The following is a 17,655-nucleotide window of genomic DNA, read 5'->3' on the forward strand; positions in this document are numbered from 1 at the left end:
AAGAAAAACAATCCTTAAACTGGGTATTCACAAACACAAAACAAAATTACAAAGGAGGAAAGGGCACAGCAGAACCGCAGAACCGTGGCTGCATCTTAATTCTGCAACTCCTGCACTGCATTTCAGACTTTACTTTCTAGCCCTGCTTTCTCACTCAAAAAATGGAACACAACAGAGCAGGCATGTGCTTGTGCCAGTGTGTCCGTGTCAAACAAACAAGATAATTTCATGCATTAGAAAATATGACAAGTACAATTTACAAATGCTTGATCAGAGTGAAGCTAAGCCATGAGTCAGCGATGCCACAGTTAACGAGTGAAAAATGGTTCCGTCCCATTCCGTGTTCCCTGCACGGCTGCACGAGGCTGTGAGACAGAGGCAGGAGGTGCTGCAGCCACTCCCCCAGCACACAAATACACCTAGCAAAAGGGTGGGGGCAAAAAGGGAGGTTACAGCTCCCCAAGGCTTCCCAATAAATCCACCTCTGCTCAACATTTTACATAATGATATAATGCGTTATATTATTATAAGCAGTGACATCATAATGAAATACCAGAGTGCTACTGAAGTGGCAAGGAACACCTAAGATACATTTCTGTACTTGTAATTCAGTTCCTGTATTTTTTAATTATAGATAAGGATTTAGAGGTAAAATAATTATTCATTCCATAAATACTGTTGTAATGGATCCCTGGCATATAATTAAGAGGTCTTTAATTTTAATTTTGTATACTGAATGCTTGTTTTTGGAGGTATTCCATATTCTACATTCAGGGCCTCCAGAGCTCTAAGCTTCTATTTTAGTGGAAGCTGAAGATGATGTGTGGTTTGCAAATTTAAGAACTTAGCTTTTATAACGATGGATACAAATAACATGGCTGAATCCAAAATATTGCAAAGAATTTTCCTTCCTTCTAATTGCAATTCGTTTCAATTGTGCTGTCAGTGTTCCTTTGCCCATATCAGCTTGGATGCAGCATCTTCTTTCTAAAGTGCCCTCATGCCTAAAAAGGGAATCTCCCATCACTGAATTCAGCATTTTCTAGAAACTGACCTCATTGAGGGTAGAAAAATAGATAAGACTACAATCTCCCTGAAAATGTGAAAATGGATGTCCCCACTTATTTTCAACTGAACATACAACCTTTTGGCCTACAGTAAAGAGTAAAATCACTGGCACATGGTTTTTACTAGGTGAGAATAGCCCTTCTGGAAAGGTAACTGTATTTCTCAGTTCTAGTAAACAGAGACACTCACATCTTTAAGAGTACAACAATAAATGGAACTTTTTTGGCAGACTCAGTAGGCAGGTCAAAGACTGTCTCAGCATGTAGAATGAATTAATATTTCTCTCCCATGAGCTGGTCCTTCTAAAAAGGCTTAAGGCAGATTGGTGGGGTATTCAAAGGAAAGCTAGAGAGTGGGGTGAAACCTTTTGTTTATATGAACATTTTTCAGATTTAGATCTTGAAATATTTAAGCATTTTAATGTTTTAATCTTGTATAAAAGACTCCGCCCTTCCCTGTCCATCCCTGCTGCGTCTGGTCTCCCCCACAGCCCACCACACACATCCTAAGCTGTCTTCTCCCATTTGGCTCTGTGCTGCCATTCTGCCCTTCTTGTAGGACACTGTACATTCCCACACCTGCCTTCAGACCTTTGTCCTCAACACTTTGTCTTTTACTCATGCTCCTAACCCCACTTCTCTGACTCTTCCTACCAGACCTCTGAGCTCTTCTCCTTAGTTCCTTGTCTTCTAGGTTTAACTTATGTGAATCTGCTGCTTGCTCTTTCTGAAGCCCAAATGAACTGCAAAAGGCCTACTCCATGCCAAGAAATACTTTTTGAATATCAGCCACAATTTTACTGCACATAGTTTAGAAAGCACTATGCTTCCTCCATTTGCTGCTCTAGAGTACAAAATGATCACTTTGCTTTAGTCTCCTCACACTCACAAGAGAGTAACAAATGTCCTCTAATGCTGCATCAAGTTTACAGTCTCAGTTTACAGGGTTTCTGCATCCAAGTCTTCAGGTTTGATCATACAGACACATCCGTTGTGATGAAAAAAATCACTCTGAAGAGATACATTAGCTATTTGTAATTAGCCTGCAAGTATTCAGTGCTAAATGAAAAAGGGTAAAAAAGTGAATAGATCAAATGATAGAATCATAGAAACATCTAATATCCTGAGTTATAAGGGACCCACAATGATCATGAAAGTCCAGCTTCTGGCCCTGCACAGGTCAGCTCCAAGAATCACACCCTGTGCCTGCAAGCACTGTCCAAACACTCAAGGGAGCTCTGTCAGGCTTGGTGCTGTGACCACTGCCTGGAGAGCCCTGTTCCAGTGTAAAAGCACCCTCTGGGTGAAAAACCTCTTCCTAATATTGAACCTAACCCTCTCCCAGCACAGCTTCAGGCCTTTCCTACAGGTCTGGTCACCAGAGTGAAGAGATCAGTGCCTGCCTCTCCACTTCCCCTCATGAGAATGCTGATCACAATGAGGTCTTCCCTTGGTTTCCTCTTCTCCAGGCTGAATGAATAAAGTGACCTTCTGTCTGCCAAGGCACTGCTTTCCATCAACCAGGATCCCCATGTCCCTTTCCATGGCACTGTTCTCCACCCTCTCATTCCCCAGGCTGTACATCCAGGGCTGCACCATTCCAGGTGCAGAATCTGACATTTGCCCTTGTTAAACTTCACATGGTTGGTGATTGCCCAGCCCTCTCATTTGCTGAGGTCTCTCTGCAGCATCTCCCTGACTTGGAGGGAGCCAACAGCTCCTCTCCCTTGTGTATTGTCTGTGAACTGGCTCAGTGTTCCTCCAGTCCTGTGTCCAGGTCATTTATGGAGATGTTGAGGAGCACAGGGCCAAGGATGGAGCCCTGCAGAACCCCAGTAGGGACAGGTCCCCAGTCTGATGTCACCCCATTCACTGTAACCCTTTGTGCCCCAGCCGTGAGCTCACCCATCCCAGGGTGTGTTTATCCAGCTGAGGGATGAACATTTTGTCCAGAAGGATCCCATGGGAGACAGTATCAAAAGCTTTACTGGAATCCAAAAGCATAACAACAACTGGCTTCTCTTGATCAGCTGGGTGGGTTACCCTGCCATAAAAGGATATCAGGTTTGAGCAGCACTCTCCTGTCATGAAGCTGTGCTGGCTGTGACTGAGGAGTGATTTGTCCTTCAGGTGCTTTTCAATACTTCCCAGAATAATCCTCCCCATAATTTACCAGTCACTGAAGTGAATGTGATAGGCCTGAAGTTTCTAGGGTCATCCCTCTTGTCCTTCTTGAAAACTGGGACAATGTTTGCCAGCTTCTGGTTAGCTGTGGCCTCTCCAGATTCCCAAGCCAATTAAAAAATCATGAAGACAGGCCTCACAATGACATCAGCCAGCTCCTGGAGTGCTCTCAGCTGAATCCCAGCAGGCCCCACAGCCTCATGGGGGTGCAGCTGGAGCACTGGAATGGTCCTCAGGGCTCAGTTCAGGGCACTGGGAGCCCCTTACCCCATCAGTGGTGTTGAAGACAGAAACAAAGAAAGCATTAAACATCTTTGCTTTATGGCCTTGTTTGTGAGGTGACCACCCTCATCCTGTAACAGGCTCATGCTATCACTGCACTGACTTTTGTCATTAATGCATTTTTCAAAAACCCTGTTTTTATGGTCTCCCACAGCTCTGGGCAGCTTCAGCTCCAGTTGAGCTTTGGCCACACAAATTTTTTCCCTGCAGCGGTGAACAGCACCTGTGTATTCCTTCACTGTCACCTGACCTTGCTTTCCCTGACAAACAGGTAGTGGGAGGAATTCCCCATTTTCAGTGTCCTCATGGGCATAACATGGTGATCTAAGAAGGCAGGAGCATAATTCCCTTCTCACTTTTCTCCTGTTCTGAGCCCACAGCTGTAAATCAGGCTGGCAGGAGTGCCTTGCCTTGCTAGTCTATCACAGACAGATGTAATAGCAGCAGCTGCAACTTTCCTGTGTCTGAATTAGTGGGCACTGTGCCTCCCTATGATCCTCCTAGACATTGCATCATGCCTGGTTGGCATTCACTCACCCAGAACCACGGTTTACCATTCTCCAACAAATCTGTAGTTCTCTCTGCTTAGCCTACATTTAAATCATTCCAGTCACTTAAGAAAACATCTAAAAGGAAATAAATACCAATTAAGGCACAGCCACTTTAATGCAATAATGATCAGCTCTGAACATCATTTCCTTGCTTTCTATCAGATAAATCTCTCATATTTGAACATTTAATTTTGTACTTAGATTATGTCTTCTGAGATAAGCTTTAAGCATCACCATCTGTTCTGCAGCAATCACATGATCCTATCACTTTGATTCGGTTGAATACAAATCCCTTTGAAAATAGGAAAACAGCAAAATAACACATTTGTTCCAAAAACTGCCACAACTGTAGATTGTTCAAGGGTTGCTTTACAGTGGGAGGTAAAAGACATGAGGAGACTCTGGTGCACACCTCCTGCTGTGCCCCACGCTGTCCAGGCAGCATTCTGACACTGAAGGTTCTTGTTTTAGGAGGATTGAGTCAGTGTTTCAGCTGCAGCCTCAAGGGCTGGCAGCTCAGCCAGGGCCCCATGCCTCTGCATGCCTGCTAGCACTTGGAAGCAAAGCCTGAGTCAGAGGGAACACACCTTTCTCTTGCAGATGTAAGAGCACTGGAGTTACACCTCTCAGCAATCTCTGAGGCATTTTTCCTGCATCTGTCCTCTGCAGGCAACTGGCCCACAGCCACGACAAGTTGGCCACTGCCCCAACAGCATCTTCCCTGCTGGTTTCTAGGAGAAAGGCAATAGCAGAGTTTGTACCCACTGTTGTGGCCATGTGTGTTAAGAAAACTCCAGTGAAAGGCTGGCACACATTATGCAAATATTGGATCATTCTTCTACAAGGAATAATTCCCCCACGGGAATGGACCTGTTCATCGAGAAGATGATCCTCTTCAGACTCAAAATATAGAAGACAATATTGAATACTTGTCTTCTAGATTTGGAAAAAAGCACATTCTATGCTATCAAAGTAACTTGCTTTGCCCATGCAGACAATGTATATACAGTCTGGATGAACACTGCAAAAGGGTGCACTGTCAGTTTTGCACTATGTCCATCTACACTCCTTCTCCTTGTTTGTAACGAGATGTTACAAACATTGTATTATTCAGAAGGCAATTTCTCCTTATTTTATCCACTGGATAATTCCCAGAGGAAATATCACAGCTATATTTGTGAACAGGTTGAACTGCTGCATACCAGTATTTATAATGGGTTGAAAAAAATACAACAAAAAAACAATGTACTATAAATTCTTACTGAATTTGTTATTATTTCTCATCTAATATCAGAGCAGCTTCCTCGTGAAGACAAGGTGAGGAAGCTGGGGCTGCTCAGTCTGGAGAAGGGAAGGTTGTGTGAAGACCCCATAGCAACCTGCCAGTATCTGAAGGAGCCCACATGGAAGACAGAGAGGGACTCTGTCAGGAGCTGCAGTGGTCGGGCAAGGAGTAATGGCTACAAAATGAAAGAGGGGAAATTCAGCTTGGATATATGGAAGAAATTCTTTACTGTGAAGGTGATAAGGCATTGGCACAGGTTGCCCAGAGAAGCTGTGAATGCCTTGTCTCTGGAAATGTTCAAAGCCAGGTTGGATGGGGCTGGGAACAACCTGGTCTGGTGGAAGGTGTCCCTGCCCATGGTGGCTGGGCTGTAACAAGATGATCTTTGTGGTCCCTTCCAACCCAAACCATTCTATGATTCTACACAATTCACAGACAAATTCAACACTGCATTTTCTCCTCTTACTTTAATGGCATTGAAAATTACTGGAATCTGAATTTACATACGAGAATTTTAGATGTGAAACTAACAAAATGTTCATAGTTCAGTCGTGCAAAGACAAAAATGTCCTGGACCGTGCAGCATGCATTTGTGTTCTAGCATCTTTCTAAACTCAGTGTTTTCTCCAAGTTTCTAAGTTCTTTCTATAACTAATCTGCAAGCAGTTGGTGAATATTAATCTGTCAGAAGCAGGGTATCTTTTTTTCTATCAAGCTAAATGGGAAAGGGTGATTAATTTTAAGTGTATTGATGACAGAAGAGCTCTGAATAGCACTTTATCCGCATTACTCTATTTGAAAGGAACAAAGTGCAAGTTAAACAAACATTAACAACTAATGCATTTTTTCAGGGGTGGTCCTCTTAGAAAATGTTAACCACATTAAAGTAGGTAGTTATTGAAATATGCAATTAATTTTAAGTTGATAGAAGCTGAAACTGTCACTCACCTGAGCAGGTGGTGGAAGAACCTTCTTGCATATCTGCTGATGGGGTCCCTGTACTCCAGCACAGTTCTATCCAAGAGAGGTTTTGTTGGAGCATAAAAGGTTCCAAGGCTTGCCTCAAGCTGTGCTGTGGAATTCAAACACAGCAGCAATGAAACAAGTAAATTAGTTTCAATTACAACAGGTTGCTCATGTTTGCAGTCAGTCAAATTCATCAAACAGTGATGAAATGTGATGTTGTTGAAGGACAGATGAAATTAAAATATGACAGATTGTACAAACAGAAATGTGCATATAAACTTTGGCTTGCAGGCACAGCCGACAATGACTTTGAGCAACAAAAGCCATCAAAAGGATAAAGAAGTCTATAACACATCAAGTTCTCACCAGCAGCCTACAACTAAAAGTGACTCATGAGACTAATACAGTGTGAACAAGATTGTCCAGTAGAGATCAACTCTCAATTAGCTCAAATAGTCTTTGTCCTCTTAGGAAAACAACAAGGGAGTTCAGTTTTTCAGGGATTATTGTGTTAGGTCAGCGGGTAACAGAACCCTCTTTGTGATGGCCTTGAGGTCTAAGGAACCTCCTTCGGCCCACAGTTCTTTAAAAATTTTAAATAAAAGGGTCTAGAAACCCTAAGGGTTTGACAGCATGTAATGGTGGGAAACAGGATAACCTCCCTTGTAATCAATAAAATAAAGCCCTTTTGTTACACAAGTTCTCTCTTCTTTAAATACTTTCTGACTGCTGTACTCCACAGCTCAAGTTCTTAGGCATTTTTCTACACATTTTTAATATAAAATTATAAACAATAAAAATACAGTATATTTATGTGTTCCACACGCTTAGCTGAAAGGAAATTAAATGATCAATAATATTTATGCTCTTTGACTTTTGCTGCAGAGTCAACAATGTAATACAAGGCCTTATCGGCAGAAAAAGGAGGATTTGCTATATAAGTATTTGCTGTATATTTATGTTGCTCTACAAGCAAAATATAACCCATTGTCTCATTAGGCAGACAGAATCTCATTGATTTGCCATTATTAATGTTTGTTTGAACTAGGCATTTCTGTATTTAGTGACAATTACTCTGTACTTCCAAGCATAGTTACATTTGATTTTATTAGGCTTGATAGCACTAAATGTGCTAATAGTACTGTGTTAGTTACACAGGCAAACTGTTAGTGAATTAGTTTTGTGTTATCTCCAATCTAGATTGTAAGATAAGTCGAACTTTAAAGGTATTTTCTTTCAAAGCAGCAGTCAGTTTAGATTAAAATAGAAAAACAAGCCATACTCCCTTGCCATTGCTGTTTTCTTGACAGCATGTTCTGAAGTTCTGAAATATTTCAACTGACATGGAATATGAGTGACTACTGGCACAGTTATACATTCATTAAATAGCCCAGCTTGATGTTGAAGGCAGGATAAAGATCTCAAGGATAACTGCCCCATCACTATAAATAAAAGGTCCCACTGGGTTTTGTTAATAAAAAAGAAAACAAATTACCATGCCAAATTTGTTAGGTTTAGATAGAATAACTCCTGGATGGAATAAAATTCCTTCCTCTGTAAACAGTGTTAGGGAGCTTCATGGGGGAAACACACAGACATCTGTTTATAATGTACATATGTTTATAATGTACATATTTTTAGAAGAGTATCATAGCCAGCCCTTTTCACAGGTCCTTTTCAAAGCATGTTTTATTTAGAGTTTATATGTTTGCAACACAGAGATTTTTTTAAATCAGATCCCACAAAAGCTGATGGTTTGGCAGCAATGTAGGACACCTTGGAGTTTTTCTATCATCAAACACACCAGCATCCTGAGTATTCTCTCTTCCCACAAAAGATGCCTGGTCTCCAGCTGTCTGCCTGCTAGACTGGAGGATAACACCTTCTCTAAATCAAGGCACTTCAAATCTTGAAGTCTATTGAGTTTCAAGATAGCAAATCAAGAGGAAGGCACCATACCAGGCTTTAGCAGAGACAGGGCTAAACTTAAAATTCATAATTTCTTCTGAGGGACCCCAGCTACTGCTGCAGGGGGCTAGATTACAGTGAGGACAAATGCTTTAATCCTAAAGGAGGCAGCAGAGGATAGTGTATTCAAGGCCTTTGCATCTTGTAATGAAAGAATGACCCTTTGAAAGCACCTTAAAAAACATACTAAAATTTCTTGTCCCCATTTCAGGAAAACATCTCTCCTTAAGTTGGTGCTGTCTCAGCATGAATATAACACAAATATTCCAATGCTGTATTAACTAACCTTTGTCTGTAGCATAAGCTAAATTTATAGAATGTAATGAAGTTACAGAATATAATGCTAGTGCTATATATATTAAGTAATGCCTATAGCATATATATATTATAATGTGCATTATTTTAGTGTCACTATTGATACAAACTAAAATGTAGTCAATGCACATTGGTCCACATTTTATTGAAATTACTTGTCTACAATGACATGTGATTATGAGGCACCATAATCTGGTTGACTGTCTGGAGTCTCACTACTGTCTTCTTTATACAGTCAATAAATACATAGTCATAATCCACACATGAATTACCAAGACACCACAGAAATCCATTAGAAATATAAACAGTCTCTTACCTTCTCTGGCTGGTGTAAGCTTTTGTTTAAGGAGATGGTTGCAAATGGCACTCAGGCAGATAAAGCACCGCTGACCCATCATGTTCCAGTTCATGGTGCTCAGGACATTAATTGCCTCCTGTATCTCATCATAATGAATGTACTGGTGGATGATTTCCTCAAGGCCCAGTTGTCCTCTTGTGAGCACACCTTTGACAAGAAATATTACAACCAGAGATAATGGGTTCATACTTTTATACAGAGTATGCAAACCAGCAGCTGATTCCTTTTCAGCACAGTTAAAAATAATTGCCATCATTTAAAATTAAGTTGATAGGTTTCAGTATTAAATTTTTTATAAGGGATAGCACCTTACTATCTTGGTATACTTATACTGAGGGTGCTGGACAGCAGACAAAAATAATCAATGAACACATGTATATTGAATGAATGTAGCCAAAAGTCACTGGTGACAACATTATGTAATGAAATTTAGTTTGGACAAGGTGGAATAACTTTATTTGGAGTTCATCATTATTGCAAGGTAGGTAATAAATTAACACAGCATCTCCTCCCTGTAGCGAAATAGTGCTGGACAACACTAAACCCCAGCATTTGTCTCACACAGATGTATCTTTGCATACAAGTGTAGAGCATCTCCAACCTCAAAGCAACTGTTAATTACTCTCCATATTGCAACTGCTCTGGAATGTCCTTCTAGCTTGGCAATATTCTCTAAGTGGAGCTTTTTATCTGAAGGGATACTATGGAAGTTATCATCATCTTGATACTACAGACCTTTGAATTACAGTTGCACATGAAACCAAGAACAGGCTTGCCACACAGATGTTTCTTGACTTGTAGATCTCAGCTTCCAAAGAGAAAAGGTGACTAAAAAGCTGCAGGAAGTAATGTTATTTGTTGTCTCTGACTAACCAAATGATCATGTGACATTGGCCACACATAGCATTTTAGCAACTCTTGCTCACTTTGGATTGTTCTGATAGAGTACTCTTTATCAGTATTCCTCCAAATATTAGAAAGACCAGAATAAATTTACTGTTTCTCTATCTTTAAATAAAAACATTGGTTGTAAGGGTTTTTTTTAATTTTTAAAAAATATTCTCTACTTATAGTCTGATGTTGTTTGTTGAAACTAAACAGATGGAAAAAATTTTGATGAGAAAGGAAACAAGCTGAATTTCAATACTGGTATTAAAACCATAGGACTGGCTGAGGTAAACAAGGCCTGGTAACAGAGAAGAGCAGACCTGTTATACATACTTCAGAAAACTTTCATAACTGTTTGTGAATATGTGAAATAAGAAGCAAGGTGAAAAAAAGGGGAGAAAAACATCTGAATACAGCTTGAGGAGAATTAAACTGCAGAGAACTTGCATATACAGAAGTGATGTTTTTGGGGAAAAACCTTACATACTCACATTTCGCAACAGAGAAGTACTTAATTTTTTAAGCATCATTAAAGAAAGGTTTTCTATTGTAGTTCACTTTATATTTGCAAATATTAAAGCCTATGGACATTATGCTGGGCAACAGCCATGTTTAAGTTGTTAATATCTAATAGTTATGGCAGACCTTATTCTTCCTGAATGTTTAGTGTTTTTAAAGTATTACAGCAGCTGGGCAATCTCCACATGAACCTCTCAGTGAAGATGAAAATACTTATTTTCATGTTAATTAAATACAATACTATATTTAAAATGCCTTTAGAGGCCAGCAATGCTGAACCACTGGCACCAGCACCACATTTGGCATTATCCAAGATCTGGGTTGACATCAATGACAAGAAGCCGCTTTTGGAAATGAGTTTGGCATTAGACATCAAAAATATTTGCCATTAGTGTTTGAGGGCATGTTTAATATGACTTTTTCCTGAAATAAATCTGGATAGACAGCATAATGGAGATTCACAACTTGTCCAAAACCATAATGTAGCTGGAAGTTAAAAACATATTTGCCTATTCTCCCTGACATAGTTTCTTAACAGACTTCTGTGGGAAAAAATTCCAAGCCATGTGTTACTCATGGATTTTATTTCAGTCCTAAATGCCTGTCTGGATCTTGCTGTTATGAGCCCCTAATTTTTTTGCTATAATTTATTAATGCATTTAATTAATTTATTTATTTGTTCTACATTATTTCTTAAATAGCAGAAACCTAAAAACTGCTGAGACTGTGAAGAGGGACTTACTAATCAACACAGTGTTCCCTTGGCAGTGTGGCAAACTGAGGAGAGGAGGTGTAAAGCTGAACACCAGGATGAAATAGAGAGCAGCATATTTTTGCACAGTGGACTACAAAGAGGGAGGGAGGGAAGAAGGGACACAGCTTTGCCTTTTTCCTAGAAGAGATTTTACAGTAATTATACAGAATGAATTTTAAAATGTGATAACTTTCAGCTGTAGAGGTCAACATCTTCCCATTTGGATGCTTGACTTCTCCTGGGTGGTGCGCTTCCAGGCAACCTGCTTGGGAAAAAGAGGTGACAGCCAACTCACTGCCTAATTGATTTAGGAACAGTGCCCAGGGAGACAGTCCAATTAAGTTTACAAGCTGGCAATTAGCAGGAAAGGCCTCTAAATCCCTGTACTGAGAGCCTGCTTGCCTTGGTAAGAACATAAATGTGCTAAAGATAGCAAGGGGAAAGCTGTGCATTCTGGAAAGCTGTTGTGAGAAAACCTCACCAGGGAGGACTGAAGAAAAGCAAGGTAGAGGTGGGTAGAGTGCCTCCTGCTCAACTCCATCCCACCAAATCAGGACAGAGATAATTTAGAGGGTTTTTCTTTTAAATGGCCAACATGCACGAAATCATCAAATAGCTGCTATAATTAGTGTTCTGGGGTACACTGTAACTATTAAACCTGTCATTGAACTTAATGCAGCTAATTACCTCAAAATGAATGATAACCTGTAAACAGGTTTTTAAATAGTTTTTAAACAGTTGTCATTTTTTAAATAGGTTTTTTTTTGATAACAGCAATAATCTGGATCAGCTCCTTTAAAACTATACAATTATAAGTCAATCCAACACCTTTTTGTTACTAACATCCTCTTACATTAATTTAGCTTTTTGCAGTGGAAAACTTGGTTAAAATTTTTTAATTCAGTCTTTCAAATTTTTAGGTCACTGATAATTTTAGACAGTTTTTTCCTCACAAAAGTACATGTGTGTCTCATTAAGTAAAGAAATTAAGTAGATTTTCAAATCTTACTATCACCTAGGTTGTTATTTTGAGTCTTTTGGCAATTTGTTTGGTTTTGGTTTTTTTATAAAAAGGGCTTCTTCCTAATCTCAATAGCTTTATACAAAAGAATAATTAAAAACTCTCATAAAGATCTACAGAAGTAATCCTGTTTTCTTGGACAGACAATGGGCAAAATGCTGAAATTTTCCAGGATGGCTGTCTGCCCTGTTGAAACACTGGCTTGGGAGTCAGAGGGTTTAAGCATGATTGTTTTTTTAGCTCTCACAATGGGCTTGCACCACTGTAACTTGCCTGTCTTGAATGAAATGAATACAGTTCTCACTGATGAGCCACTGCAGGGGTTTTATTCTTAATTCAGCCACTGTGTAACTCTTGGAAAGCCCTTTAGCTTTTCTTTGCTGCTTCTTGTTTTTCTGCTTGTAAAAGGAAGTTAGTTGTGGTTTCACTCTTATAAACTCTCTTCACACCTAAAAAGAGAAGTGCTATACAAATTCTAAAATTAGCATTATTGCTTCTTTTATGCACAACTCCTTGCAAATAAATTGAGAGACTAAACTTCTCTGAAGGTTATGAAAATCATTCTTCTTCTGTGGAAAGTCTTCAAAGGAAAAAAAGGTGCAACTTCCTGTACCAAAGCCAGGAAGAACAGAATACTGGACAATATACATCCCACATGCAGAAAAAAATTTGGTAAAGAAAATAGCATTACTCTTCATTACTGTTCATCATTACAGTTAAATATAGCTTATATTAACTTGTTAGTGTTATTACTACAAAATGAATACAATTCTTAAGATTATATACTACAGATTAAATGAATTTTCTGGAGGAAAATTTGTAATGCCTTCTTAGAGTAGTGAGGAACATTATGGGATGCTGATCAGACAGAAGTCAGGGTCCTATTCTATGAATAGGAAATGGTGTAAAGTTATTGTGAAACATAAAGAACTCCTTGGTATCTTCAGATATCTTTGGAGCAACTTGCTTTAAAGGCTATGGTCTCATATACCTAAAATTAGGGTGTTCCCAACCTTGTGGGATACAGATGTTTCTTTGACAGCTCAAGGTTCAACAGATGTGCCCAGTAACTTACCAAGTTTAAAGTGAAGCACTCCCAAGGGTCCTTTATCAAATCTAACCAACAAAAGATCATGAATATCCACGCTGTCAGGACTGGGAAATGCACCTGGAGGAGCAGCCCACTGGATCTGGATGAGGCTGGTGGGCACGTCACAGTGTTTACTGAATTGCAGAGTTGCCTCAGGTGAATAGTCCTGTGCCAAGAGCTGAATTTTAATTGGGGACAGCGCCGTGTCAAAAAGCTGCAGCTCCCCTTGAGAGCTGCCAACCACCAGCACGGCTCCGGAAGGGTGGTAGGTTATTACAGCAGGGAGCAGCTTGGCTTGGGCCAACAGAGTCACTTGGCTGTAGGCTTCGAACAGAACTACTGAGGAGTCTTCACAGCCCAGCACCAGTTTGTCTTCTGTCACATCCCTGCAGCAGCTGATGGCCCTGGCAGGCAGGGGGACCCTGGTGACGGCGGCGCACTGCATTCGGTTCCTGAGGCACTTGTAGACGCAGCTGTCGGCCATGGGCTCCTTGGCTGCCGACACCGAGTGCTCCACAGTCAGCACCTGCTGGGGCTGCACAGAGCTGAACCTGGCATCCAGGGGCTCCCACTCCGTGCGCACGTAACTCAGCACCTGGCAAAAATCCAAAGCCTTTTGGTACTCATTTGTGACCATTTACTCTTAAAAATAGACTGCAGCGAATGAGCTTTCCTGTGTCTCACTCATAAGTAGGCATTCTTGAAATGGAGCTCTGAAATCTAGTCTTTTAATATTTAAAAGATTAATTAATTTGATTTTAAAAAACTCTGCAATAGAGTTTGAGCCATATTTGTTTGTCTGGACCTATTAACAGGTTAGCAGAACTGAAGAAAGAGGGGATTGTCAGTGATGGTACGAGGAGAAAGGACTGATGTAAAAGAATAATTATTCACAAGTGGTCTGGGGTAAAAATCCTAAAATTCTGGGGAAAATCTATAGTATGTTACTTTTAGCATCAAGCAGAGAGGATTTTTGATCATTTGCTTTGGGCCATGGTAACAGAAAGTATTACTCTGAAGTGGTAGAAACAATGGCATGTTAAAACAGCACCTACTATACAATGCCAGATGAGTGGGTGGTAGATGTTCTTGGGTGCCATAGAGTTTTAGATGCAGAAATAATGAATTTGTGATAGCAGAAAAGTGGGGACCATTACAGAGTACTTGTAAGTTAAATGAATGGGAGGAAGAAGACAAAGGCAGAACATGATAAAAAGCAGCTGGCAAAGAGCAAGAATCTGGAGTGTGGAAACATGGGAAGTACCCTCAAAAGGTGGAAGCAGCAGTGGAGACCAGTGAAGGTTCATGTACTATGATAAACAGGTTTGAACGAGAGGTGTTGTACAGGATTTAAGCAGGGAAACTGTGAGAGACACAACAGCTGTAAATAAGTTACAGACGAGCTTATGAAAAGCTATTTCATAAAAAATAGAGAGAAAACCTGTGGCTCTAGAAGAATGAGAGTAGTGGAAGCCAGTCAGAAACTTGCTGGTGTTTGTTCATGCAGAAATAAAGAGTGAAAGCCTGAGCCAAACCCTGCTCTCATGTACACCCACAGCAATCTCCACATTGTAAATTGAAGTTGTTGACCTGCCACAACTTTTGGAAGCCCCTTGAGTCCATGTGGTATGAAAGCATAGAAAGGAGTAAAAAATGTGATTAAAAGGTAGAAAGAGGATGAGGAAGGAAATCTAGACATTTCAGGGTGAAAATAGAAAGGCCCACATAATGTTAGAGCAATTTAAATTTGATTTCCACAGATCACAAGACCAACTGAATATGCAATTTAGTCTTTCATCCTGTAAAGGAGAATAAGAAATTCAGATTTTTTTTGGCATACTATCCATTACTTCTAAAGTAACTGATAAATTTATAAACAAGCTTTTTGGGACTTTGATCAGACTGATTAAGATCTTTTGTTCTGACAGTTTACTTATTTTGTCTGCAAAAGGGTTTCTCATTCAAAAGAGAGAAAAAAAGGACTATTGCCATGCTCTGGCTGGAAACCAGATGACAGTTAATACAAAAATCTTTGCTACTTTTAGATGAGTAGTTAGGGACATGCAAAGAACCACTTAATGCAAAAGCACCTGATGCAGAAGCCAATGCATTTAACCTGTGAAACCCACACCAACCAATCTCAACAGAGATCCATGAGAATATGTGTCAGAGAGGAAATAAAAGATTACATTATTTTTCTAGTCTGAAAAACACTTTCTCACCTCAACCATTCCCTCACCAATGGCTTAGCCTCTGCAACAAGTCATTTTATGCCCACAAAACCTTGCAGCGGCGACTGTGCAGACGTTAGAACTGCTGAAGTGTGTTTATTCGGGTGTTAAATTGCAGGACAAGGAAACTCCTAAAAGAGGTTATTTGTGGGCAAAGGATTACTGTGACCATAGACTTCTCTAACTCAAAGAAAGACAAAGTGAAGTGTTACTGTTTGTTCTGCAGTTTTCCCTAGGAGTATGTATAGAGACTCAGGTAGCTCCTTTCAAATGTGCGAAACAGAAATCTTGCCCAAGCAAGTCTTCAAAGCTTCCATAACTTCAGTGAAAAGAGCCTTGAGGCTTTCTTGGACTAATTTTTCTGTCTTCCTGTGGGAAGTTTCAATGCACTGCCTTATTCTGCTACATATTTTGACCCCAAACCAGTATTTTCCTCTGGACAACCCTTCAAAAGCTCCAAGAAAGTCATGAAGATCCACAAAATAACCAGGCCTATGAGAGATAAGAGCCTGAAAGCTCTCATCAAATTAAATTAAATTTGGAAGAGAGACTGGCCTTGAAGGTTAAGGCAATAAAGAAGAAAATATGTGAAACATGGATTTTACAATTCCATAGGAGTGACTGGAGGAAACCAGCAATGGAAACAGTCACAGAAAAAGAAATGTTGCCAAATGATTGTTTGAGAGTCAGCAAGTAAACTGCAACCAATTCATCATTTTGTCCTGCCTTCTTAGAGCAAAAGTAGGACAAAATTATGATCACCACCTAAAATTTCAAAGGAAGTAGAATCTTCCATTTTGGAAGATTAATCCAATGAGTCTTGAGATGAGAAGCTTCCTAGCTTCACATAGTTTTAAAAGCAAATCCTTAAAATGAAGTCTAGGGTAGGTCTGGTTGCTGTATATAATTCTAAACTAGGAAAAAATTCCTGCAAGGAGAGAAACTCTCTGTTGCCTTTCAGGACATAACGTTTGGCATAATGTTTAAACACATAAGGTTTAAACGAAACCTTTCTAGGCACTGCTGCTCAAATTGTGATGGAAAACAAGAGAAACATTTCTCCCCAAATTGGAACAGATAAGCTGCTTCTCATGCATCAGTGGCCTCATGTGCCTCTTGCAGGAAGAGAACCAAGTCAAGAGACCTCTTTGTTCTGCCTTCCAGTTCTGCTGAATTTATCTGGTATTCAGCATTCTGAAGGGCAAAAATGAATATTCTCTTCCATCTGAGAGGGAAGATTTGGGTTTCTCTGTCAGAAATTAGTTTTATTATTCAATCTTCATGCCACTAACTGGAAAACTAAAGCAGAGAGACACAACTACAGAAACGTTAATAAGGCTTTTGAAAGATAAGTCTAATAATCAAAACTTCTTTTTTCTTTTCCCCCAAGAAGATGATATTCTGTCAATTGTTTTCCCATCTGGTAAGTAGACACATGGTAGTAAATGAAGTGCATATAGTGCTTCAGCTTTCCATTTAAAGGAATCCACTGAGATTCCTTTCTGATGGGAAGCAGTTCTCTGGAACCCTAAAAGGTGACATTAAATCATTTAACCAAACACTTGCTTATGGAATGGGAAAGCAAAAGCTGGAGGAGTTTCCTCAGAAATGGGTAGAACAAGTGTCAGATTTGTGGAGGAGAGGACAGGGCAATGGGTCTGAAAAGACAGAGCTGTAATATCACCAGGTAGGACGTACAGTCCATTCAATATTCAACACTTCCTATAAACCTTGGACTAAGCACTTAGCCTTGGATTTCAAGAAAAGGTTTCTGGAGATATTTTGCATGAAGTAAAACCAATTACTTTCTTTAAATACATTAATTAAAAAATGTAAAAGTTTTATGACATGAATGCTACAAAAATACAGTACATGCATTTAAATACTGTCCATGTAATTTATACATATTTCCTTTATTAATGTAGCAGTCATGCATCACGACTGCACATTTATATTGTTTTCCCCTTGCAGTACTGCCTTGGACTCCAGCTCATCAGCAGGATGAGGGATGCTATCCATGCCAGGTTCCCAAATCCTGGAGCCAGGAATCATAACAATCCAAGTAAAGGAATCTGTTAGTCTTTGTAAATAAGAGGCCTGCTATGCTATTTAAAACACTCTCTTTCATTTTATTGTTGAGAGAAATAATAGTGCTAGCTTATGTGGGCAGTATCAC

The 17,655-nt window shown here is 39.8% G+C and overlaps 1 protein-coding gene across 2 annotated transcripts in view; it reads right to left on the minus strand.

Annotated features, from left to right (window-relative positions):
* The window catches only part of WDPCP (WD repeat containing planar cell polarity effector), a 146,422-nt gene that overhangs the window by 59,338 nt on the left and 69,429 nt on the right, over positions 1 to 17,655 (minus strand). For both annotated transcript variants that reach the window (XM_031060936.1, XM_005425783.2), the window contains 3 exons: positions 13,234 to 13,843; positions 8,935 to 9,123; positions 6,318 to 6,441 (listed from right to left, as the gene is read on the minus strand). In XM_031060936.1, coding sequence (XP_030916796.1) covers positions 6,318 to 6,441; positions 8,935 to 9,123; positions 13,234 to 13,843 — 923 coding nt within the window. The remainder of the gene's footprint in view (positions 1 to 6,317; positions 6,442 to 8,934; positions 9,124 to 13,233; positions 13,844 to 17,655) is intronic.

Source organism: Geospiza fortis, unplaced genomic scaffold, assembly GCF_000277835.1.
Source record: "Geospiza fortis unplaced genomic scaffold, GeoFor_1.0 scaffold134, whole genome shotgun sequence".
NCBI lineage: Eukaryota > Metazoa > Chordata > Aves > Passeriformes > Thraupidae > Geospiza > Geospiza fortis.